This window comes from Camellia sinensis, chromosome 1 (genome assembly GCF_055761805.1).
Source record: "Camellia sinensis isolate YWXY chromosome 1, ASM5576180v1, whole genome shotgun sequence".
In the NCBI taxonomy this organism is placed as follows: Eukaryota; Viridiplantae; Streptophyta; class Magnoliopsida; order Ericales; family Theaceae; genus Camellia; species Camellia sinensis.
Genome location: NC_138961.1, coordinates 249,143,022 through 249,169,818, shown reverse-complemented (window position 1 = coordinate 249,169,818; position 26,797 = coordinate 249,143,022). Strand labels below are relative to the sequence as shown.

General features: G+C 36.4%; 2 protein-coding genes across 2 annotated transcripts; both read left to right on the top strand.

The window, feature by feature from the left end:
* The first annotated feature begins 14,130 nt into the window (after positions 1 to 14,130).
* LOC114311870 (protein SIEVE ELEMENT OCCLUSION B) lies at positions 14,131 to 17,323 on the top strand. The gene is made up of 4 exons (XM_082901467.1): positions 14,131 to 14,491; positions 14,792 to 15,171; positions 15,760 to 16,251; positions 16,517 to 17,323. Exons 2-4 carry the CDS (start codon positions 15,079 to 15,081, stop codon positions 16,712 to 16,714), a joined length of 783 nt encoding a protein of 260 aa, XP_082757593.1. The 5' UTR covers positions 14,131 to 14,491; positions 14,792 to 15,078; the 3' UTR covers positions 16,715 to 17,323.
* A 5,178-nt stretch (positions 17,324 to 22,501) lies between these two features.
* Positions 22,502 to 25,108, top strand: LOC145789043 (protein SIEVE ELEMENT OCCLUSION B-like). Its single transcript, XM_082922178.1, has 6 exons — positions 22,502 to 22,710; positions 22,820 to 22,871; positions 22,944 to 23,410; positions 23,511 to 23,620; positions 23,739 to 23,893; positions 24,342 to 25,108. The coding sequence occupies exons 1-6, from the start codon at positions 22,619 to 22,621 to the stop codon at positions 24,990 to 24,992; spliced, it is 1,527 nt and encodes a 508-aa protein (XP_082778304.1). The 5' UTR covers positions 22,502 to 22,618; the 3' UTR covers positions 24,993 to 25,108.
* Positions 25,109 to 26,797: the final 1,689 nt, after the last annotated feature.

Sequence of the window (26,797 nt, the reverse complement as noted above, 5' to 3'; positions counted from 1 at the left end):
ACCCACAGAACACATACCCAGAAGTAGAAATCAAGAGAAGAATAATATTGGTAGTTGGATGATTCCCATTATCCAAAAGCAAGTTAAAAAATTATTGGGATGATTCCCATTTCTCCACAAAATCAAACCGAAAAAAAAATATGAGAGATGATACCATCAACTGGATTTGTTGTGTGTAAATTCCATTGAAACATTTTATCAAACACTTAATAAGCAAGGAATATAGAATGGTTATTATAGCGACCCCGGTCTTTTCCCATTTGATTATTGTATCCGGACTTAGGTTCCGTAGATTCTGATATTGTATAATTGTTGTTGTTGTCCCTTATTTTCTTATTTGGAGTTATAGGATGTGTTGGGCAGGTTTGTTTCAGGTTGGTTGGGTTTAGAAACCTAGTGTTACTGTCCAGAATTTTGGTTATTCGCTCGAGCAAGTGGTTGGTCGCTCGAGCGAGATGTTGTTTTTGGTTCTTCGCTCGAGCTAGGGTTTGGTCGCTCGAGCGAGAGGTTGCGTCCAGTATGGACCTGTAGCATTACATTCTTGGCTGGAGCGAGATTTTCTTTGCTCGAGCGAGGTTTTCTTGTGTCTGGTCGCTCGAGCGACCATGTCTTCGCTCGAGCGAGCCTGTCCAGTTTATATACGCAATAGCGGGTTTTGATCAGTCTTTTTTCATTTTCTTTTTGATTCTAAACCCTAGGTCCGACTTCTCTCTCTCCCTACTCACCTTCTCTCTTAGATTTGATCCACTTGGGATGTGTTTCTACCCTAGATCCTTCATTAAAAAGGTAGAGTGAGTCGAGGGCTTCCATTTAATCTGAACATTTGGCAATTTGGAGCACTTTGGTATTTGGGTATTCATCTCTGTCTTCTCCATTTGGGTTGTTTTTCTTCGAGGTAGGGATTTCCTACTCCATTTTATAGGTTTTGTTCTAAGTTTTGGTATATTGATATGTTGGGGTTACTTTGATAATTTTGGGAAAAACCCTAGTTGAATTAATAAATTAATTTGTATATTTAACTCATGGAAATGGGGAATTCACTGATTAAATGGCGTAGTTGGTTTATTTAAATCACTCGTCTATTGAATTGTTGGTATATTTATTTCCAAGTCTAGAAATAACTGTTTTGGGCTATCGGTGGAGGATAGTCATGCTTGTTGTAGACTCTGCATGTGGATTAGGGATAACTGAAATTAATCATTGATTAAGTCATCAATCTTGACTATTGAATTAATACAGACATTATGTGTATTGATTGTGTGTGGTATATGTTATGTGTTTGCATACATTGTTTTGTGTGGGAGAAGATAGGGGATGTACTCCACGGTTTAGGGGAAGATAGGGGATGGACCTCTAAACCGGATTTTGTTTTGGGAGGAGATAGGGGATGGACTCCATTAGCATCACTTTTATGTGTGCTTATCTATATTGAAGTGTTTTTGTTGATACAGCACTAAAATGTGTATCAAACTGGAAGTATGAAGTGTTTTGAATTGAGCCTGAGTCTCATTTGTTTGTTGATATTGGAAGAATGTGAATTTGATATATATATGGTTCACTGTTGTAAGTTTGGCCAGGTTCTGAGCCATATTGATAATGTTGAAAAGTAAAACGTATCTTAGACATTAATACCATGAAACTGTATAGAGATATAACTGATTATCTTGGTTAACCAACTATTGAATGCTATTGCTTTATTCAATGCTTATATTTGGTTTAGTATATTTCTGCTGGGCTGTGGCTCACCCTTTAAGGGAACATCATTTTTAGGTTCAGGTGATAAGCTACCTCCAAGGACTTAGCTTGGGAGGGTTTGGCTTCTGGATTTTGAAGAAGATTATCTTTAGTTAATTGTCTTTATTTATTAGTACATGTAAACATTCAAGCCTAGGGCTTTTCTAGTATTGAGTTAGAACTCATATTTTTGTATCCAAGAGTTGGCTTGGAAAGATGTAAGCCTGTTGGGAAATTTATTCGATGTTACATGTAATGCTTTTACTTAGTAATACTCTGATGAATGGATTAATAAAATGTTTTCATTAAATAATGCATGTCAATGATATATATAATGGACTTATTTTGAGGGCGTTACAGTTATCGAACATTTTGGTAACATCCAAATGATACTAATGGAACAACAACCATTCAATAGAGTAACTCCATACAATAGTTGCACAAATTCCTACTAAATCAAACCAACTCTTGATAAAAGTGTAAGAAAAATCAAATTATTGTATATTATCTATATAAGAAAAATCAACAATACTCACAATTTGATTTTGGGAATCGTTCTTTCTCTACTCCACTAATGATCTATAGCGACCCCGGTCTTTTCACATTTGATTATTGTATCCGGACTTAGGTTCCGTGGATTCTGTCATTGTATAATTGTTGTTGTTGTTGTCCCTTATTTTCTCATTTGGAATTATAGGATGTGTTGGGCAGGTTTGTTTCAGGTTGGTTGGGTTTAGAAACCAAGTGTTGCTGTCCAGGTTTTTGGTTCTTCGCTCGAGCGAGGAGTTGTTCGCTCGAGCGAATGGTTGCGTTTGATTTGGACCTGTAGCTGTTCATTCTTGGCTCGAGCGAGATTTTCTTCGCTCGAGCGAGTTGGTTCGTCCTTCGCTCGAGCAATAGTTCCTTTGCTCGAGCGTGTGTCTTGTTGCAGACCTGAGGGTTTGAATTCTTCGCTCGATCGAGCTTTCTTTCGCTCGAGCGAGCTTTTGAGTTGTTGGCTCGAGCAAGGCTTCTTTGGCTCGAGCGTAGTTTCTCTGTGTCTGGTCGCTCGAGCGACCAAGTCTTCGCTCGAGCGAGCCTGTCCAGTATATATTTACAGCAGCGGGTTTTGATCAGTCCTTTTCATCTTCTTTTTGATCCCAAACCCTAGGTCCGACTTCTCTATCTCCCTACTCACCTTCTCTCTTAGATTTGATCTACTTAGGGTGTGTTTCTACCCTAGATCCTTCATTAAAAAGATAGAGGGAGTCGAGGGCTTCCATTTAATCTGAACTTTTGGCAATTTGGAGCACTTTGGTATTTGGGCATTCATCTTCATCTTCTCCATTCGGGTTACTCTCTTCGAGGTAGGGATTTCCTACTCCATTTTATAGGTTTTGTTCTAAGTTTTGGTATTTTGATATGTTGGGAATACTTTGGTAAATTTTGGGAAAAACCATAGTTGTATTATTGAATTAATTTGTATAAGTAATTCATAGAATTGGGGAATTTATTGATTAAATGGCGTAATTGGGTAATTGATATCATTTGTCTATTGAATTGTTGACATAGTTATTTCCAGTTTAGAAATAACTGTTTTGGGCTATCGGTGGAGGATAGTCGTGATTGTTGTAGACATTGCATGTGGATTAGGAATAACTGAAACTAATCATATTGGTTAAGTCATTAATTTTGACTGTTGCATTGATTCAGAAAATACGTGTATTGGTTGAGCATTGCATTTGCATACATTGTTTTTGTGTGGGAGGAGATAGGGGATGTACTCCACGGTTTAGGGGAAGATAGGGGATGGACCTCTAAACCGGATTTTGTTTGGGAGGAGATAGGGGATGGACTCCATTAGCATCACTTTTATGTGTGCTTATTTATAGAAGTGTTTTATTGATACAGCACTAAAATGTGTATCAATCTGGAAGTATGAAGTGTTTTGATTTGAGCTTCAGTCTCATTTGTTTGTTGATAATGGAAGGATGTGAATATGATATATGTAATTCACTGTTGTAAGTTTGGCCAGGTTCTGAGCCATGTTGATAAAATTGGAAGGTAAAATGAGTTTTAGACAATAGTGTTATGAGACTGTAAAATGAAGTAATGGACTATCTTGGTTAACCATCTGTTGAATGCCATTGCTTTATTCATTGCTTATATGTGGTTTAGTATATTTCTACTGGGCTGTGGCTCACCCTTTATGGGAACATCATTTTCAGGTTCAGGTGATAAGCTACCTCCAAGGACTTAGCTTGGAAGGACTTGGATTTTGGAAGACTACTTTTAGTTATTTGTTTTTCATTGTTAATACATGTAAACACTCAAGCCTAGGGCTTTATTTTTATTTGAGTTAGAACTCATACTTTGTGTTCAAGTGTTTGCTTGGAAAGATGTAAGCCGGTAGGGCATTTACTTTGATGTTGCATGTAATGCTTTTATTATTTGTAAGACTCTGATGGACATTATAAGGAATTATTAAAGTGTTCTCTTTAAACAATGCATGTCAATGATATATAATGGGTATATTTTTGAGGGCGTTACATGATCAATTGATGATCTCTGTGGCTTCAAAGGAAAAAAACAAAAAAAATCTATAATCAAAGGGCTGGTATGTGAAGCGCCAGAAAATCTGTAATCTAAGAAAAAAAAACAAAGAAAACCTTACTAATTTGGCTACTAAGAAAAACCTTACTAATCACCCATAAGAGAAAAACTGACTTAAGGTTGATTTCATTGAAAACAAAGGGTTGGTATGTGAAGTGCCAGAAAATTTTGGAGAACCTCATGAGGAATGAACAAATATAATCAAGATTACTTAAAATTTAAAAAAAATAAAAAAATTACTTAAGATTTTAAAAATATTTACTAAAAACATAAAAATACAAAAAATAAAAAACTTAATTTCTAAAAATTTGAAACCAAATACACTAAATACATTTCCGAAAACCACACCCCGAGTTTCAAATCCAAATACCTTACGTATAGGAGTATAAAAATGGTCCGCAGCCTGTGGACGGCCCCATTCGCGGCCCGTGGAGGGCCTGGCCTGATTAGGCCAGGGGACCTTGGGCCTGGGCCATCATTTTGAAACTCGGCTTGACCCATTGACCTGCTCAAGGCTTACTCAAAGCCTAGCCTGAGGCCCAGTGTCATTTTTTGTGGAAAAAAATAAAGGTTTGGTGAAAAAAATAAAAAAAGTTCGAACTCGATCCAAATATGAACCCAAACCCAGCCCACTGGCTTGGCCCGCCCAAGGCCTGAATACCCCTTAGGCCTGAGCCTAATTTTTTGGCCTGTGGGCCGGGCCCAAATTTTGGCGAGAACCCGCGAGGTCTGACATGGCTGACCCATGCCCTAGCTCGGGTGGGCCGAGCCAAGACAAATTTACACCCCTACCTGCGAGTAAGGAAAGCACAATTCCACTTTGTCGCCACCACTATTGATTCCCATTTGGATACTACATTTTGCATTATATGTTTTTTTATATAATATTTATTTTATATGTGTTTTTACTCTACATTTCACTGCTTTGACTTGTAATATTGGTGAACATTATGGAAGAAATACTATTCTGCAATTAAGAAAAAATCAAAGCTATTGTACACTTGTTCAACTAATTCATATAATAACACTATTCAAGTAATTTATAAATTTTCTACCAATTGAGTTCTTATTACTTCGGCGGTTTAACACCTGAATATCCTTATAAAAATATGTCAATCTTATTGTCTTGTTTATCTAAATTTGCCTCTATGTATAATGTGCACTCTAAACTAAGTTAATGAGTATTGACATTGGATTACCTTAAAGAAAGTTTTCATACTGCTTAAACTAATTTATAGAGAAGTCCTCAAGAAGCATTAAGCAAAACTTCAAGTGGTTTTTGGAACCCAGAATCTTGAGTCCCTTTGCATGATTCTGTGAGATTTTATTGGCAACAATGCACCAAAAGAAAATAAAAAAGGAGCATAACACCAACCCATATAAATTGAAAGCTGCATAAATAAAAAATGAAAAAGAAATATAACACAAAAAAAGAAAGAGAAATCCAAATACATATCACTTTATGATTTAGGAACACAAACCCAACACAAACACATATCAATTTAAGGTTTAGGAAAACAAATTCAAATCTTAGAAACACAAACCCAAATTGATATATATCAAGCGTCTCTTTTACTTTCAAAAACCGAAGTTTTACTTTGATTCCAACGATTTTGACTTATCCCCTGTTTATTTTTTGACTTTATCATTCAATTTCTTCGTATGCTCTGTTCTAAAAACTTGAAGTTTTGACAAATTTGAATGATTTTGAGTTATATTTGACTTGATTGTATATGATTTCAACATTAATTTTCAATGCTTTGTTTCAACTTTTTCTGGGTTTTCATTACAAAGTGTGGTTCCATTAAATACATGGATTAAGGTTTGGAAAAACAAATCTTAGAAACACAAACACATACCTAATCACACAAACCTAACACAAACCCAAACCCAAACACATCAGTTTAAGGTTTAGAAAAATAAATATTAGAAACACAAACACAAACTAAAATCTTAGAAACACAAACCCAAACACATACCTAATCAACAAAAAAAAAAAAAAAAAAATCACACAAATCCAACACAATGAAACATTTCGATGAAATGATTAAACCTTGCGATTGTAGACGGTCAGAGTAAACCAATCTGCCGGAGTGAACAATGCCAACCAAGCTGCGGGAGAACAATGGTTGGAGTGGTCGGAGTGAGAAATGGAGGGAGAAGAACCTCACCGATTTGTTGCCGCAATGTCGCCGATATGCTATGTATTAAGAGTGAGCTCTGAGAGTGAGAGATGAGGAAGAAGAACCTCATGAGGAATGAACAAATATAGTCAAGATTTTGGAGAACCTCACCGATTTGTTGCCATGAGTGAGCTCTGAGAGTGAGAGATGAGGGAGACAACTCAGTTTTAAATTTTGAGAGAGAGAGAGAGAGAGAGAGAGAGAGAGAGAGAGAGAGAGAGAGATGGATGGAAGGGAAGAAGAAACCCCATTGTAAACCCACTGTAGGATTGAATCACCATTGTAAACCCCATTGTCTCTTGACATTTTTTAGCTGTTGGATTGAATCAATCCAACGGTTCACATTTTGACAAAAGGACAACAGTCTCATCAGAATTCAAAGACCACTCTCCCTTATTATATAGATATATATATATATATATATATCACCATAACAATATGCAAATCTAATAAATTATATTTACTTGCAAATTTGTCATCTAGCAACTTATTCAAAAAAAAATGTGATCGAGTAATAAAATTTTGATATTTGAAAGTTATTTTGTTTTGGGGGGGTGTTGAACATTATAATTAATCTTCAGAATATGGAAGTAGAAGCAAGGAACCAAATCTTTCTTTTTGCTTCTTTCACTTTGGTTTATATTATTAAAAAATTGTTTGAGGGCCCGAAATCAATGGCTCGAATTTGGCTCGAAACCCAAAACAACGTCGTTTTGGGTTTCATTTTTTTTTTTTGGGTCTCCTTTTCTTCCTTTAGCTGTTATAGAGGCAAGGCGAGAGAGAGAAAGGAGAGAAAAGAAGAGAAGAGAAGAGAAGAGAAGAGGAAGAAAGAAGAAGGAGAAAAGATGGGGAGAATGAGGAGGAAGAGAAGAAGACGGTGATGGCGGAGAGAAAGATCGACGGTGATGGCGGTGATCAGAGTCGGATTTGATTTTTTTTTTTTTTTTTTGGGCTGATGATGATGTGTTGATGATGATGATGTGTTGATGAAGATGTTGATATTTTTTTTTCTTCTAGTGGATCTGATTTGATTTTTTTTTTCCTAGTTGATGATGTGTTGATGAAGATGTTGTTGTTGATTCTTCTTCTTCCTCTTCTTTTTTGTTTTTTTTCTTCTTCTTCTTTATCTGCTTCTGCTTGTTCTTCATCATCTTCAAAACAGTGAGAAAGAAAAAAGAAAGAAAAAAAAAAAAAATTTCCAAAACGACGTCATTTTGGATTCGAGGCAAATTCGAGCTTGAGAATTTCGGGGCCTATAGCAGCTCTGATATTATTAAAACCAAAAAAGCAAAAGAAGAAAGAAATTTTCAATGATGTCATACAGATGAAAGGGTAGCAAATTAGTAGCCATCCAACATTATTTTTGTTGTCGATATTCCATATTAAAGACACAGAATCAGTTTATACTGTAAAATTTCTCTTTAAGATCATATGTTCATATCTCTTAGATAACTTCATTTAGTTGAATTAAAAAAATATATATGTAAAATAAATATAGTCATTTTGTTTTTCATTTGAGATAATTTGATTTTTCATCTAATATTTTGTAGTTAATCTAGTAATAAATAATAAGTTTTAAAATTTTGAAATTGGAGAAATAAAATTAAGTTGAAATTAAACACATTTTATGAATCATCTCACATTAGTAGAGATTAGTTTCATAAAATTTAAACTGCAAAAAAAATTAATATTTGTATACATTTGATATTTTTAATTAAGTGTGAATTTTTTTTTTATCACACATTAATATGACAATAACCTAAAATGAGACGACACGATAACACAGTAAAATAAATGGGTTAGGTTAGTATTGAAGAAATTCTGACATGAACATTTGTTATGATTCATGTGTATTTTTGTTGATTCTTGGACACGCTGATGCAGTAATTTTGAAAAAGAACAAGACACAATATGTGGAAAGATACCCACAAAATATATGATTATATATATCATTTACATGAATATTTTATTACTATGAATAATTTTGAGAATATTTTTCATATATATGTAGTACTCTAACATACAAATCACAGTGAATTCACTGGCCAAAGATTTTTGGACACCCACATTGAAAGTTAAAGATGTGGGGGTAGAGTGATTGAAAAAAGCCTAGGCTTCAACTTTATTGTCGGGGAATTTTACTTTCACTGTAAGCAAGCAAGGAAGTCGATTTAGCAGATGCCTTTTCTTTTTCTTTTTCTTTTTTTTTTTTTTTTAAAAATTTCATTTATGAGTTCTATATAAAGGGCAAGTCAGATTGCAAGAAGACACACAACACAAGCCTTCATATTCTCATTTTAGAAAGAGTTTTTGCATTGTCTTGCTTTTGTCTACGTAGCCTAACATGGCCAAGATGACACTAGGTTCCGAGGAACTGATCAAAAGTGACCAAATTATGTTCAAGGGCACCGAAGACACTATGCTGATGAAGCAAATTCAGGCAACTCATGCTCTAGATGGCCATGAAATCAACATCAGATTTATTTTTCAAATCGTTGAGGATATACTCACCCGTTCCGGCATGCATGCTCCAAGCTCCGTGACGGTATAAATATAAATTCTACATTAATCCTCCTCTTCCTTAAACAAATGAAGTTTATGTTCCACTCATGTCAACATCAAGTGCTGCAAAAATGAATGCCATCATTAATTATTATCATCATTTGGTTTAAGGAAAAGAGATGCAATGCAGCAAATTATATAAATCTGCAATTTTTTTCGTTGTCGTTGCTAATTAATTCACTTGTGATTTGACTGTAGAGCATGGACATCGATGCACACGTGGAACAGATGAATGACAAAGGCCGCCAACACTCGCTTGAGTCAGTGCATCCTATAATTGATCGACTTACGGGGGAGGTTATAAATTCAGAAAAATGATACATATAATCTAATTTCTTATCCTATTTTCTCACATCTAGACACAAAGTGAGTGGATCTCTAATAAATTTATTAATGTGGGTCACATTGCTTTGAATTTGGTAGGGAAAAAAATGGGATTCTGTATAACTTTGCTCATAAATTTATTTTAACACATACAGAATTACAGTAGTTTCATATTTCATATTTCGTATAATACAAAAATGGTACGAAAATGCATGCATGTCCTTTTATAGTATTTATACAATGTAAGAAATGCTCCAATCATGAGAGAAAGACAAGGGTAAGAGGCGTTTATTGGATTCCCTATATCATCCCAATAAAACTTGTATCATTTTTTTTTTAATTTTTATTTTATTCAATTCATTGGCATCTAGAGATTTATTTATTTTAGTTTTGTTTTTTTAATTATCTAAGTAACTATTTACATTACTATTTATCCATTTTAATATGTATTATCAGATACTGTTCAAGTGTATTGAAGGCAAAGATGATCATCAAGTGGCAGCCTTAATGTTTAACATGCTATCAAGCTATTTATAGCGACCCCGGTCTTTTCCCATTTGATTATTGTATCCGGACTTAGGTTCTGTTCATTCTGTCATTGTATAATTGTTGTTGTCGTCCTTTATTTTCTCATTTGGAGTTATAGGATGTGTTGGGCAGGTTTGTTTCAGGTTGGTTGGGTTCGTAAACCAAGTGTTGCTGTGCAGTTTTTGGGTTGGTCGCTCGAGCCAGGGATTGGTCGCTCGAGCGAGGGTTGTATTTTGTGTCTTCTGGCTCGATCCAGTTTTGCTTCGCTCGAGCGAGCGATTGCGTCTAGTATCGGCCTGAGGGCAGTGTTTCTTTGCTCAAGCTAGAATCCTGTCGCTCGAGCGTGCTCCTGGGTTGCAGACCTGTAACGCCCTCAAAAAAATACATAAAACCCATCAATTAGACATGCAAGATATAAGAGAAATCAACCACACTTCTATTCGTTAGAGTAGTTCTTATAAGAATATTACATGCTAAACAACATAAATAAATGTCCTACGAGCTTACAGCCTTCCAAGTACATACTTGGTTGCAAAAAGAAAAGTACTAACTCAATACATCTTAAGCCCTTGGCTTGAATTTACAGGTAATATATCAAGAAAGCTAAACAACAAGTGAAATCTGTCTGCCTCTATCCTCCCAAGCTATGTCCTTGGAGGTGGCACGCTACCTGTACCTGAAAATGATGTCCCATAAAGGGTGAGCCACAGCCCAGTAGAAATACACTAAACCAACTATGAACAATGACTAAAAGATTAGCAACAGATACATGGTCAACACTTACACATCCATTTACATCTTATTACAACTCCATGACAATCAAGTCTAAATTACAATTCACTTTCCATTTCTTATTCAACATTGAGTTTGAAAACAAGGCTCAGTACTCTGGCCAAAACCTTTGATGTGATTATAAATCACCACTAGAACACTTTCGAAAATTTAAGGTGGATACACATTTTGGTGTTGTATCAAAAACACATAAATCACTTCCATACTTCACAAACGATGATGATATACATTTTAGTGCTATATCAAATTAAATAAACATCCCAATAGACAAGCATATGAGCTATATCACTACTACCACAGATAAGCATATGAGCTATATCAACATTACCACAGATAAGCATATGAGCTATATCAACACTTCAGTAGACAAGCATATGAGCTGTGTCATCATTCCAATGGGAGAGCATATGAGCTGCAACCCTGGGTCCATCCCCCATCTTCCCTTAACTATTAACCGGTTTAGAGGTACATCCCCCATCTTCCCCTAAACCGTGGAGTACATCCCCCATCTCCTCCCATACACAAGAAATGCATATAAACACAGAATCATACACGCAATCAATCAATACATAAAGTTAATGTATTCTATCAACCATCTACTCATAATGCATATAAACACATTGATCATATACCCAATCAATCAATACATAAAGTTAATGTATTCTATCAACTGTCATACTCTATGACACATCCAATTGATTAGTTCTAGTTTGCCTAATCATCATGCATTGTCTACAACAATCAACACTACCCTCCACCGGTAGTCCAAAGCCATTATTTCTAAACAGGAAATAAATGCACAAATGGATAATATATCAACATTTCAACATTCTCAGTTCAATTCCTTATTTTCTCTAATTAATTATATACATTAATTAATTTAACCACTTAGGGCCAATAGCCATAATTCACAAGACAGCCCTAAGGTTCCATTTCCATCACTGTTCCAACATTAATCTCATTTCTCTATGCCGAACTTGCATATAGGTTTATATAATTAAAACCCCAACTTTTGTAAAATTACACAAAGGCCCCAAACTTTCTCAAAATTACCCAACAACACCCAGTATATCAAAATGCTAAAATTTAAAGACAAAATCCATAAGGAGGAGTAGGATATCCCTACCTCAAATTCGGAGCTCAAGGAAAGAAGATGACGAAACCCAACGTGCTCCAAAACTCGAAATTTTCGGATCAAAGTAAAGCCCTCGACGATCAACCCAACTTTTGTAAAGACCAAAGGTGAGGAAAACACCCTAGCTAGATCAATACTTAGAGAGAAGTTATGGTTTTAGAGAGAGAAGCTCTCAAATGGCCTTTTGGAAAAGTAAGAGAGAGAAACGGGTGTGAAAAAGTGAGCCAAAAAGCTGAATCTCGGAACTTTATACCAGTCGCCCTGCTCGAGCGGCCAAACCCCCGCTCGAGCGGCACTCATAGACTCCCGCTCGAGCGGCCAATCCCCCGCTCGAGCGGCAAATGCACACTCCCAGAACTTAGGCAGACAGGTCCCCCGCTCGAGCATCCAATTCCCCGCTCAAGCGTCACTCACGAACTCTCGCTCGAGCGGCCAATCCCCCGCTCGAGCGTCCAACACTGCAGGCGACAAACTGGATGGGTGATTTCCCCGCTCGAGCGCCAAAACCCCCGCTCGAGCGGACAAGCCAAAATCTGGACAATTAGACTTGGTTCCAAAGCTCGACCAACTTGTTCCAAACCTTCCCAACACAACCCAAGACTCATACATAAAGAGTAGAGGATGCAAACGACATAATTACAATAATCAACCCCATGGAACCTAAGTTCGGATCACTGCACAACAAGGGGTAAAACCCGGGATCGCTATAAGACCTGAAGCATTGCATTCTTGGCTCGAGCGAGCTTTTCTTCGCTCGAGCGAGGGTTTCGTGTGTCTGGTCGCTCGAGCGACCAAGTGTTCGCTCGAGCAAGCCTGTCGGGTTTATATACGCAGCAGCGGTTTTTAAAACATTTTTTCACATTCTTTTGATCCTAAAACCCTAGTTCCGAGTTCTCTCTCCCTCTACCCACCTTCTCTCTTAGGTTTCATCACCTTATAAGGTGTTTCTACCCTAGTTGCTTTATTAAAAAGATAGAGTGAGTCGAGAGCTTCATTTTAATATGAGAGTTTGTTGTTTTGGAGCACTTGAGTTTTTGGGTCATCATCTCCGTCTTCTCCATTCGGGTTATCTTCTTCGAGGTAGGGATTTCCTACTCCATTTTATAAGTTTTGTTCTAAGTTTTGGTATATTGATATGTTGGGGTTACTTTGATAATTTTGGGAAAAACCCTAGTTGTTTTAATTAAATTAATTTGTATAATTAATTTAAGGGAATTGAGGAATTCACTAATTAAATGGTGTAGTTGGATAATTTAAATCACTCGCCTATTGAATTGTTGATATATTTATTTCCAAGTCTAGAAATAACTGTTTTGGGCTATCGGTGGAGGATAGTCGTGATTGTTGTAGACACTGCATGTGGATTAGGGATAACTGAAACTAATCATTGATTAAGTCATCAACTTTGACTGTTGAATTAATACAAACATTATGTGTATTGATTGTGTGTTGTATATGTTATGTGTTTACATACATTGTTTTGTGTGGGAGGAGATAGGGGATGTACTCCACGGTTTAGGGGAAGATAGGGGATGGACCTCTAAACCGGATTTTGTTTGGGAGGAGATAGGGGATGGACTCCATTAGCATCACTTTTATGTGTGCTTATTTATATTGAAGTGTTTTTATTGATACAGCACTAAATTGTGTATCAAACGGGAAGTATGAAGTGTTTTGAATTGAGCCTGAGTCTCATTTGTTTGTTGACATTGGAAGAATGTGAATATCATTTATATAGTTCACTGTTGTAAGTTTGGCCAGGTTCTGAGCCATATTGATAATGTTGGAAAGTAAAACGTGTCTTAGGCATTAGTGTCATGAGACTGTATAATGATGTAATTGATTATCTTGGTTAACCATCTATTGAATGCTATTGCTTTATTCAATGCTTATATTTGGTTTAGTATATTTCTACTGGGCTGTGGCTCACCCTATATGGGAACATCATTTTCAGGTTCAGGTGATAAGCTACCTCCAAGGACTTAGCTTGGAAGGATATGGTTTTTTGAAGACCATTTTCAGTTATTTGTTTTTATTTGTTAGTTCATGTAAACACTCAAGCCTAGGGCTATATTTGTATTTGAGTTAGAACTCATACTTTTGTGTCCAAGTGTTGGCTTGGAAAGATGTAAGCCTGTAGGGCATTTAATTTGATGTTATATGCAATGTTTTTGTTTAGTAAGACTCTGATGAATGTTATAATGAATTGTTTCCTTTTTAACATTGCATGTTGATGTTATATATCTTTAATGGGTTTATTTTTGAGGGCGTGACACTATTCATGGGATGCTAAGCTGGTGTTAACATTATCAGCTTTTGCATTGTACAATGGACACTTATGGCTCCTCGTTCAGACTCATACATCAAACGTACTTACAAAATCAATGGCAATGCTTAAGGGATTACCACGCATCATGGAGCACATTGACGCACTGAAATTATGGTTTGATGAACTAAGCAAACTAATCACGACCATGTTGGATTTGAGCCGGTGCATTGTGGCGTTGACAGAGCTACCCTCTTCATATGTCACACAGGATATGCCTGCCTTGTCAGAAGCCATGGCCACTGTCCCAATTGCTGTCTATTCGACCGTCAGAGGCATGCTTACTTGTGCGAATCAGATCTACTTTGCCTATAGGTATGTTTTTGCTGTCAATGAATGCAGTTACATAAAATGCATCTTCAATGTTTATTTGATAAACAAAATTAATTATGCATTACCTTATTCAAAATATCAATTTAGGGGTACAAAAATTATAGCAATTGATCATATGTAATGGCGGCGTTTCAACTTCAATAACAAATCTATGATTTTGAGAATTAACCTTGGTGGAATTTAATGGATATATGAGGTTAAAAATTGTCACTGAAACAATGTTACATGACCTAGATACATGTGTAGTTTCTTTCTTGACACTACATGTACATATAATTTCAGATATGCAGCATCTGCAGGGGACCTACCCACCATTACTTACAAGATCAACAGCATATGCGACCATCTTAAGAAGAAACTCGATCTCTGCTACAAACTCATAGGTAATTAAACGCTATATCAATTGTATGGATATATATATATATATATATATATATATAGGTAGGAAGACTCAATTGCTCATTGTAATGTCCTACATATGGATGGACTGATTCTAACTAAATATTATTGTTTCATGCAGAGGAGAAAAAAATGTTGAAGCCTATGAGGCACTGCCGCATATCTTTGAAATGGTCCACATAGACAACATGAAAGTTCTCAAGACGCTGATTTATCCCAAGGATGATTTGCAGCCACTCTTTGATGGTTCTACTAAGATAAGGGTTTGAACATTGACTCTACTAGTAGTATAGTAACTACAATTAGTCTAATGAATCTATCAATGACACATGCTAAGATTATGAGTAGACTAAGGTGGTTGTATTTTTTTGTGGGATTAGACCATTGGATCATGTATCTTTAGTCAATCTCGAATCTCATATTTGGATACAAAGTGAATTTTTTGATTGACAGGCCCATATATCCCCCCATATGAGGAACTAGGGTAATGGGATACAAAATGGGGGATTATAGGGTGTCCAGATTAGTGGCTAAAAGACAAAAATATCCTTAAACTACGGTCATTACACCATTTAGTCTATGTCTAGTGATTCTCCCCCCCCCCCCTTCGCCTCCTCCCCCCCCCCTCCCAAAAAAAAAAGAAAAAGAAAAAAGGGATAGAATAGGATTCTACTAATCCCCCTCCTAATCTAAGACATTCCAAATGTGGGATAGGATACATAATCGTAATTCGTAAGGGATTAATATTCCCAGGACTATTAATCCAACCAAACAACACACTGCCTACTTGTTTTCAACATTTGTAGCCGTTGCATGTTTACTGATTTCTTTGCCTGTATGGCAAAAAATAGGATAATCTGGAAGTTTTGAGGAGGAAGAATGTATTATTGCTGATATCAAGCCTAGACATCTCTCCGGATGAGCTTTCAATTCTCGAACAGATTTATAATGATTCTCGTCAATATGGAACAAGGTTGGATAATCTGTTTGAGATGGTCTGGATCCCGATTGTGAACCAATCAGTGCAGTGGACAGAGCCCATGCAAAGGCAGTTTGAGAGCATGCAATCCACGATGACATGGTACACGGTGCACCACCCCTCATTGATTGATCGATTGGTGACTAGGTTCATCAAGGAGAGGTGGCATTTCAAGAACAAGCCCATCCTTGTGGTGTTGGACCCACAAGGTAAGGTGGTGAGCCCCAATGCCATCCACATGATGTGGATATGGGGAAGCTATGCGTTTCCTTTTACCAGCTTGAGAGAGGAAGCCCTTTGGAAGGAAGAGACTTGGAAGGTTGAGTTGCTGGTGAATGGTATCGACCAAACGATACTCAATTGGGTAAACATAAAAAAAAAACATAAAAACTTACTATTTTATTTTGTCTAGCTAGATAACTATTGTTACATTAATTTGGTCAAATTGATAACATCTATTAAGAAATATAATAAAACTCAAAAGGCAAAATAATTTATTCAACAATAAATTGACTATTTCAAATTGGATGTCATCACTATATAATACTTTTTACCTTTTAAAATGATATGATCAAATTATTGGGTTTGATAACTAACATGTGATTCAAATCGACCTCTTTTTATTATAGATTAGAGAGGGAAAATACATTTTCTTGTATGGAGGGGATGACATTGAGTGGATACGAAGATTCACAACCATGGCAAACTCTGTTGCGCGGGACGCACACATCCCTCTGAAGATGGTCTATGTCGGAAAGAGTAGCAGAAGGGAGCAAGTCAGGCGAGCCATTCAAGCCATCAATACTGGTAAAATGGGGACTGCCTAGCAAGAGCCTATGATATGGTTTTTCTGGACTCGGCTAGAGAGCATGCTCTTCTCCAAGATTCAACTTGGCAAGGCTGATGATTGCGACCCCATGATGCAAGAAATAAAAAAACTGCTTAGCTATGACAAGAGCAGAGGAGGATGGGCTGTGTTCTGCAAGGGATCGGAGGTGGTGGTCAATGGGCATGGGACCACAGTGTTACCTACTTTGGTGGAGTACACTGATATATGGAAACAAAATGTGGTCACCATAGGGTTCGATAAATCGTTCAAAGATCACCATGAGAGGCTTCATGGGATTGAGCACCCGTGTTGTCGCTTTGAATTCCCAAGCATTGTGGGAAGGATATCGGAGAGCATGAAATGCCCAGAGTGCTTGCGTAGCATGGAGAAGCACATCACCTTCATATGCTGCCACGATGAGAATCCTGCTACCAACATACTTGACTGAAATATCCCGATGTTGAACGATTATTGTTACACTATTGCGATTGAAATATGAATAATGCTTTTTGCTCTTGTGTAATAAGATTCCAGTGTGATGAAATGTGATTGTCAAGCTCACTCATATGGGCTTTGATATAAAAGAGACAAGTTGATGTTCATTGGATAATGTTTTTCCTTCCTTGGAAAGTAGTTGTTTTTGTTGGTTTTTTTTCTTTTTTTCTTTTTTTTTTCCCACTCATTCTTTGACCAATCCATAGGGAAAAATTCAAATTACTTTTTTAAGTTTGATAAATAGCATTGATTAAGTTCTATGAAATCTGTTTTTAGGTATTGTAGCTTCTCCACTAGGGAAAAGAAAGAAAAATAGTGAAGAGGAAAAAGTGAAAGCAAGCGCAATAACAAAGGAAGTGTCGGAGGATAATAAAATTATTGAAAATCTTGTATTTTTTTTCCCCAATAGATCTGATGAAAATATTTATTTATTTTTTAAAATGAAGATTTAAATTAAAATTAAAAATTATTTAATTTTTAAACTCTATTTTAAATATAAAAAAATGTGTGGTGTATGTGTTTCAAATGCTAACGGTCATTAAAAGTATTTTAGCATAAAAAAAAATTAGGGCAAATAGATTTTTTGTAAAACTAATTATGGCAAATACTTGAAGGATTTCTTGTGAGGGAACTCAAAAAACAAAGGAAAATATGAAAAATTCTATACATCCCTTATAAAGGGAGTGTACTAAATATATTTTTAATTATGTTATTTAAAAAAAAAAATTGATTAATTTTTTTAATTATAATTAATGAGATTTTTTATTATGTTTGATTATGATTTTTTAAAAAAATTTATTTTTCTAATTATATAACTCATAAAATATAAAATGGATAAAGATTGGTAGCTCGAGGATTTCGCCCCCGAATCCCCCTAAAGCCCAAAACGACGTCGTTTTGGGCTTTAGGTTTTTTTTTTTTTTTTTTTGAACGTAGAGCAGAGGAAGAGGGAGAGAAAGAGAGGGAGAGGGAAGAGGGAGAGAAAGAGCTCGTCGTCCAGCTGAGCTCGTCCGCCCGCCGGTCGTCGGCCCAGCCGAGCTCGTCGCGTCACCTCCGCCCGCCTCCGCCTCCAGCCCATTTTTAGCCCCCCTCTAGTCCTTCTTCCCCCTCCCCCTCCCCCTCCCCCTCTTCGTCTTCTTCTTGTTTCTTCCGCTGTAAAAAAAAAAAAAAAAAAAAAAAAAAAAAAAAAAAAAAAAAAAGAAAGAAAATTAGGGGGATTCGGAGAGCTTGTTTTCGAGCTCCCTAGCACGGTCCATATAAAATTATGTTAATTTTTAAAATTTTAAATTATGAAGTGAATATGATATGCACTCTAGAATTGTTTGAGAGATGTGAGAGTGACAACAAAACAAAACAAAACAAAACCCTTGTGTCGTCAGTAAAATTTCAATTTGTGAGTTAGTTTGTATATGAAGTTGTTGTTCAGTTCTTCTCGAGTCTTCAATGGCGTCTCTTGTCCAAAAACTACTCACAAAGCAATCTGTCAAATATATTATCCCTACTTTTAATAAACTACATCCCCCAAATCTCATACCTCCTCTCTTCACTCTTCCCCATCTCACCGAACCCAAACCACTTCATCCCCACAACCACAATGTAAATCTCGATTCGGATTCGGATTCGGCGGTTTCTTCTCTTTCGACCCCGATCTTTCCAAGATTTCCATTTGGGTTTTCTCTAAACCCTATTTCTTCAACTGGGTTTGTGCCTTTCATGGCTAGCGACACTCCGATGATGATCTGGGCTGATAGCGTGAAGAAGAAGAGAAAAAGGAAGATGAGCAAGCACAAGTACAGGAAGCTCAGGAAGCGTCTCAGCAGACAGACTTAGCTTCATTTTGGTGGTGAGAATATCGAATGTTATCGGAATTTCGGTGATGCGTTTAATCTTGTTTGTTTATTGTTCTGATTAACCTAGGGTTTCACATTTTTTAAATTTCTTTGGTTTTACTCTGAAGAATCAATGAATTTAGTAATTTACTCATCGAAGTTTTATTCTTCATGTTTGTTGGACTCCCCTTGATTTGTTGAGCATATCCACTGCATTTTTGTCTATTTTGATAAATATATTTTAACATGCTTCTGTTCTGTCCAGGAAGAATGAGTGTAGAGACTACAGCATTACTTTTACTCAATTGTATGAATGATTTGATTTGATTAAATTAATATTCTGAGATGGAATCATTCTACTTGGAAGCTAGAGTTTTGTGTGTATAGAGACCTAGCAACTAGATGTGACAACTAAATTTGATTTGCCCTTATAGAAGATTGATGGTACTATCTTTTCACCTTTGGCTATCAGTTTTATTCTATGATATATGTTGATGAACTTAACAATGATTCTTAATGGGACAATGGGTAACAAGTAATTAAATGAAACAGGTGACCATGGATCAATTTGGTTATGTGGCCTACATGAAGATGGGCTTACTATTCTCACAAATGGGTGTAGTTTATTAATTGCATGGAGAGGGATATCATTACAGTTCCTATGCTCTTACAAACCTGCTTAATTCCAAAGATTTTTGGGTGCTTTCTCATAATTTGGTTTTTAAAGATTTTTGTGCTAAATATGTTTTATTCTTTCATGATAGTTTATATTCTTTTCAGCTAAAATCAAAGCATGTGCCCTGAATCATTTGTGTACAAGGCGTACTCATTAGGATTAGAATATTTGATGGGATCATTCTCTTAGAAAAGTTATATGGAATTAGACGGAAAGGATTTTGTGATCCTGGATTTAGATAATCAAGAAGAATTTGGGGGTATATAGAATTTTAAAATTATTTGTAAGTTGTGGTACATGTGATTTTATGATTTTATTTTGACTTAATCTTTTGGCATGCCTGAGGTTGGCTTACGATGTTGAAGTTTCAATGAAGAATCTTGAAGATAAAATAATGTCTGATGAGGTTCAGAGAGTGAAGCATTGGTTTTTAAACAAAAAATGTTGTCTGCTTTTAGATAGAAGTGACCATGTTTACTTTTAACTACTATTTGTTGCTGATCAAAACCAAAAGAAAAATAAAAAAAAAGAGAGAGACAGATTAAATTTATAACGATTACCTTCTTTGCATAATCAATGACTTAGTGTGGATGCAAAACCCCATCTCTCTAACCTATTTTTAAAATTTTAAATGCTTAATCTTATAAAACTACCTAAACTTTTGAGTATCTCACAATCTTGGTTATCAAGGTCTGTATAAGTTAATGCATCATGATTTATCATGCGATTCACGCCTAAGAAATTAGACAACACTTCGGTTGTGTTTGTTTCATAGAAGGATTGGAAGGTTTGAATGTCCTGAGATCATTTTTCCTGGGACATTCAATTCCGAGACTATTTTCTACTTCTATCCAGTCCCATCTTGTGTTTGGGTTGTGTGCGATAATGGATGGGATCATACATTGTTGCCATTGGCTCATGTACCAGTTTATCCCACGATCCATCTTGTTCCGGTATTTTTATCCAATATTCAATGGATATAAAGTCGAGGCTGGAGAAATTATCCAGTCACTTTATCCAATACTCTCAGATTTTTGATCAGCAAAGAAAAATTTCACTAACGGCATGAAATTAAAGGTACAGGAAGATGACATGTATCGAGAGAAATTCGGAAAGTACAAATTTCATTGGAGGATAAGACTTACCTTACTCTTTCTTTCTCTCTCCGTAAAATCTGAGAGTAAATTTGGTTTAAAGTTTGATATGATATGTAGCATTCCAATCCTTAATTATTTTTTTTCATCAAATCCTTTTGAAAAATCCTAGCTAACTAAAATGAATCTCTCATGAAAGAGAACCATTTTTTATGATAGGTGCTAATTCCAAAAACTATTTTAACCATTTTTTATAGGAAAGAAAACTATCTCAATTTCTTACTTTCAAAAAAAAAAAAAAACCTAAAGATTACCAAACATGCCCCTAGAGTTTCATGTTACTTGGGCCTAAAGAAAAGACATCCCATACAGAACATGCTTTATTCATACATATGTAAAATCTTTACTTTTGTTGGACCGTTGCCTTGATTATTGTTCATAACTTCTCTGAGTGTTTTTATTAGGTAGCATAATTAGAAACTTGGCTCATGTTGTTCTCTCTCGTTTTAATTCTGTGTTGGTGTTTTAACTTAATTATCTTCAGATTAAGGAAATAGAAGCAAGGAATTAAACGTTTCTGGTTTTGATTCTTTCACTTTCGCTTTGGGAACTAAAAGAACATAGTGAAAGAAATTCTGAATGATGTTAAAATGACCATATAGTGTTGCCGGCACACTTCATTTTTGTTGCTGATACTCCACGGTAAGGACCGTGGAATCAGTTGGTACAATAAAGTTTCTCTTTTGGACCATTTGTTGTTTGCGAACCACTAAAATCATCTCCGACAGATTATAGTATTTTAATCGCGTAAATATTATATCTTAGTATATTATAGTTTCAATTAGTGCATATGTTATTCTTTTTTTAACACGATCACAATATAATTTAATTTTTATCATATGATGTAATTATGTATATATGTTTTAAAATTTAAATTTAAATTAAATTAAACTTCAAATTAAAAAAAAAATTGAGAAAAAGATGTGGGTTTTTATAAAGATGAGTTTCACATACATATATGAGAGAGAGATATACACTAGGATAGTATACTGATTACACAAAATAACACTTTCCATTTGACGATTGGATTCGGCCTATGCTTTATCTAATTCTGATGGTTATAAAAAGCAATGAAGCTGGCAGATTAGAAGAACACTAACACAACCTCTCCTCTATTCTTCTCTCCTTTTCTTTTTCTCAGCTCCAAAAGCCTAGAGAGTTCTGCAATCAAAACAAAGAACACTGTTAGTAAAAATTATGCTCACTCTCAATCGACTGGATTTGAACAACAATTTAAATAAACAATTGAACAAACTAATCAAGCGACGGCGTTTTTTATTCAAATGCCTTGAAAGTACAAGGACTTTTGTGAAACAAAAATTACAATCAACAAGATCAAACAAAGTAAACAAAACAAACTAAAGATGACTTCAAGATGAAACCACCAATGTTTACAAAGATTACAAATTACAAAGAGAAACTAATCGAAATTTGAAATATGTCCGGCTGGCACCTCGGCTAGCACTTCCATGACACCTCTGCCACGTGTGGTCATTCCAAAAAAATATGTCCCCACAGCAGACATGAACTTAACGTTGGGGAATTTTAATTTCATTGGTAGCAAGCAAGGAAGTTGATTCAGCATCTGCTTTTCTTTTTGTTTTTTGCATTGTATTGCTTTGAAAACATGGCCGCGAGCAAGGTGACACCCGATTCCATGACGCAACTGATCAAAGGCGACCGAAGCATGCTCATGATGTCCGATGACAATGTTATGATGAAGCAAATTCAGGGTACCCATAACCCAGATGGCCGCGAAATCGACGTCAAACCCATTCTCCATATCGTCGTGGACATCCTCAGCTGCGCCACTATGCCAGTCGAAACCAGCATTGTCCTGGTATAACAAATTCTACCTTATAATCATCCTCGATCCTGTCCCCAAATCTTTCTGTTTTCTAAGTTTTTTTGTTGATAAAATTAATTTAGTTGCGATTTGAATGCTGTAGGGCATGGGAGTCCAAGGACACATGGAGCATTTCAAGAAGAAAGGCCAACAAGGTGGTGTCATTAACATGCTTGATTTTTATTTTTTAATAATTTTAAAAATCTAATTATAATTTACAATATCAGCTAGCATACAAGTGTCAAATTGGCATGGACGGCCATCAAATAACAATCTCTCTGTTCACCGTGCTATCAAACTATTCATGGGATGCCAAGCTGGTGCTAGCACTAGCAGCTTACGCTTCGAACTTCGGAGCATTCTGGCTCCTGGCTCAGATGTACACATCAAACCAACTCGCAAAATCAATGGCACTCCTGAAGCGATTACCGGTCACCGTGGAACACTCTGGCCCAGTGAAATCCCGGTTTGATGCACTTAGCACTCTGATCACGGCCATGTTGGATTTGACCAGGTGCATTGTGGCATTGAAGGATCTACCCTCTTCATATGTCACACAGGAGGTGCCTGCCTTGTCCGCGGCCATAGCCACTATCCCAACTGCTGTCCACTGGACTGTTAGAGGCATCGTCGCTTGCGCTACCCAGATCACCAGCCTCACTAGCCTCACTAGCCTCACTAGCATGGGCTATGAGTACGTTTAATGATTTGTTACAATGTTAACTCATTTAAGTATCAAATCTTTATGTATGAATATCTAGTTTTCCAGTTAATAATATGAAATATGTTTGCAGATTCATAACTTCGGCTACAGAGGCATGGGAGCTATCGAGCTTGGCTCACAAGATCAACAGCATACATGACCATCTTAAGAAGCAACTCGAACTCTGCTACCAACTCGTAGGTCATTGAGCACTAACCATTTCAAAAAAGTTTAAATCTACACTATCCATTTCACTTTGGCTATAAAAATTCATGATTCATAACGATTGTAAACTAAACGTCACGATTGTTTGATGCAGAGGAGAAAAGGAACCCCAATGCCATCCACATGATGTGGATATGGGGAAGCAATGCATTCCCTTTTACTAGCGCGAGAGAGGAAGCTCTTTGGAGGGAAGAGACTTGGAAGATTGAGTTGCTCGTGAATGGTATCGACCAAACAATTCTCAATTGGGTAAACTTCATCTTCCTATGTCTTAATAATCATTGTCACACAAAAATGATGAGGCAGTAATATTTTTTTATAATTAAATGTAATTTAAATAAATATTTTATTTTAAAATGATAGGTCATCCCAAGTAATGACATCATTCAATATGCAAATTTTATATATTTTACTACTCATAAATTAAACATACATATATATAATTTCTTTACATAGTGGTTGTAAATTAAACATACATATATATAATTTCTTCACATAGTAGTTGTATTATAATAACGAAATTGGTATTATAATAATGAAATTGATATTACTACACACATATTAGAATTTGGCTTGATTTTGACTTTATTACTAATGCCCCCAATTCATGATTTTTTTACTATTTATCGACTCTTACATATCGAAATTTTAGACTTTCAATTGTTATTCATCAATACATTGATGTCTTTTATTATAGGTTAGATCTGGAAAATACATATTCTTGTATGGGGGGGATGACCTTGAGTGGATACGAAGATTCACAACCAGAGCAATAGCGGTTGCACGTGATGCGCGCATCCCTCTGGAGATGGTCTATGTGGGAAACAGTAGCAAAAGGGAACAAGTTAGAAGAGTCATTCAAACCGTCAACAATGATAAAATGGGGGCTGCCTGGCAAGAGCCTATGATATGGTTCTTCTGGACTCGGCTAGAAAGCATGCTCTTCTCCAAGATTCAACTTGGCAGGGTTGACGATTACGACCCCATGATGCAAGAAATCAAGAAACTACTTAGCTACGACAAGAGTGGAGGATGGGCCGTGCTTTGCAGAGGATCAGAAGTAGTGGTCAATGGGCACGGGACCACGGTGTTGCCTACCTTGGTGGAGTACGAGGACATATGGAAAATAAATGTGCCCACCAATGGGTTCGATAAATCGTTTAAGGATCACCATGACAAGCTTCATAGGATTACGCACCCGTGTTGTCGATTTGAGTTCCCGAGCGTGGCAGGAAGGATCCCGGAGAGCATGAAATGCCCGGAGTGTCTCCGTGTCAGGGAGAAGCACATCACCTTCATATGCTGCCATGATGAGAGTGCTACCACCAACACCAACGTACTCTACTGAAATAAGAATCAACCATGTTGAATAATGATGCTATGAAAAATGCTTTGTGTGTATTATATATCTACTTTTTGTTTTTTCTTCTTTCTTGTGTAATAAGTTTTAAGTGTCAAATGTAATTGTCAAGGTCACTCATGTGGGTGGGCCTTGATATAATCGGTTGTCTAATGTTGTTAAATAAGAGATACTTCCATGTTTTATGGTATAACATTAATGATAACATATGTGTTATTTTGTTTACATTTCTTCACTTAAAATTGCTCATGATAGTATTTTCTTTTTTAATCATTCTTTCACTAATCAAAAGAGAATTTTTTGTCACCTTGTTATACATATCACTTTCAATGTACTACCTCATATATTAGCATATCATTTGATATTAACATGAGTGGTGGGACTCATTGAATCAATAATTGATTAACACGTGAGGTGATACATTAAAAATGGTATAAAAAGATGATAATTATAACATTATTGTTGCAATTATACGTGCTATATACCTTTTTTATCAACTCTATGTGTGGAGGGGATAAGCAGGGTTTATATTTCAACAAATGGTTAAAAGTTCATTAACTTATGATTTGAAGATGGGGGAATAGGTTTTAGGGATTTATGAGTTTCTCATAATAGTTTTATGAAGGAATTACTTATCAGTTGGACAGACTAAAAAATAGAAAAAACAAAAAAACAAATCCAAATATGCTCACTTGCACCATCTATAGTTTTTCAGTTGCACCTCATTATAGAATCACTTGCACTCTCAGGATTCGTTTGAGAAGTGCGTTGGCATTTTGGTTTTTTGACTTTTTGGCTATTTTAGCCTGGGGCTGAAAAACCTTGTTTGAGAAAGACTTTTTGTTTTTTTTGACTTTTTGTGAGAGAAAGAATGTAATGATTATGAGTTGGATGTGATGTTTTGTCTTATTGGGTTAAAAAACTTTTTTTCCTTTGGGAAGTGACCCAAAGGTCCAAGCCCAACATATCATACCCCATTTAGGCCCAAAACAAATTTAATACTCCATTAAGTCCTGAAATTATCAATAAGACGAAAATACCCACAATATATCATCCAATTTACACGCGCACAACCATCACCCACGATCATCTCAGTCTGATCAGTACACTATTAGATCTCCGCCGCTCGAAATCGAATTCTCAGTCCTCTATCTTTCCTCCGTTCGACTCCATTCCCTTTGAAACCCTACGCTAACCACAAAACGAAACCGTTCATCTTTATCACCCACGATTATCTCAGTCTGATCAGTACACTGTTACATCTCCGCCGCTCGAAATCGCATTCTCAGTCCTCCATCTCTTCTTTGTTCGACTCCATTCCCTCTAAAACCCTACCCTAATGTAGACACCCCATTTTTGACCGTCCTCAAGACTTGGACGTCACCGTTTGAACACCCGGTGATCATCCATGTTTGTGTTCGTTTGGAGTTCCCGGAGGCCTCGGCTACGCGCCTTGCCTCAGGATCTCCGAACTCGACTGTTTAGTGTCTGGTTTTGCACCAAACACTTGTGTTTTGCCTTGGAGGGGCAGGGAATGCCTTGTGAGGCATCCCCACACATCACCGGCCTGGCCAGAGGCCACCGGCTGGTGTTTTGTTGCCATCGGCAATATATATTGCCGGTCGGCACTCTTTGTTGCCGGTCGGCAGTCATTTTGTCAAAATGGCAATTTTGAGCAGCCGACTACTGTTCATCTGCTTTTGTAGATATTTTAATACAGCTGTATGGCATTTTGTTCCCCTCCATACACGTGTATGGTGGGATGGCTTCCTTGTTAGCTTACTTTGTAAGCT

What these genes read in the sequence shown, in the direction of transcription:
- LOC114311870 (XM_082901467.1), top strand. Translation starts at nt 15,079, where the DNA reads ATGGTCCACATAGACAACATGAAAGTTCTCAAGACGCTGATTTATCCC. An exon ending in ATGGTTCTACTAAGATAAGG is followed by an intron (nt 15,172 to 15,759) that starts GTTTGAACATTG and finishes GGCAAAAAATAG; the next exon opens with GATAATCTGGAAGTTTTGAG. An exon ending in ACCAAACGATACTCAATTGG is followed by an intron (nt 16,252 to 16,516) that starts GTAAACATAAAA and finishes TTTTTATTATAG; the next exon opens with ATTAGAGAGGGAAAATACAT.
- LOC145789043 (XM_082922178.1), top strand. Translation starts at nt 22,619, where the DNA reads ATGGCCGCGAAATCGACGTCAAACCCATTCTCCATATCGTCGTGGACA. An exon ending in ACTCTGCTACCAACTCGTAG is followed by an intron (nt 23,621 to 23,738) that starts GTCATTGAGCAC and finishes TGTTTGATGCAG; the next exon opens with AGGAGAAAAGGAACCCCAAT. An exon ending in ACCAAACAATTCTCAATTGG is followed by an intron (nt 23,894 to 24,341) that starts GTAAACTTCATC and finishes CTTTTATTATAG; the next exon opens with GTTAGATCTGGAAAATACAT.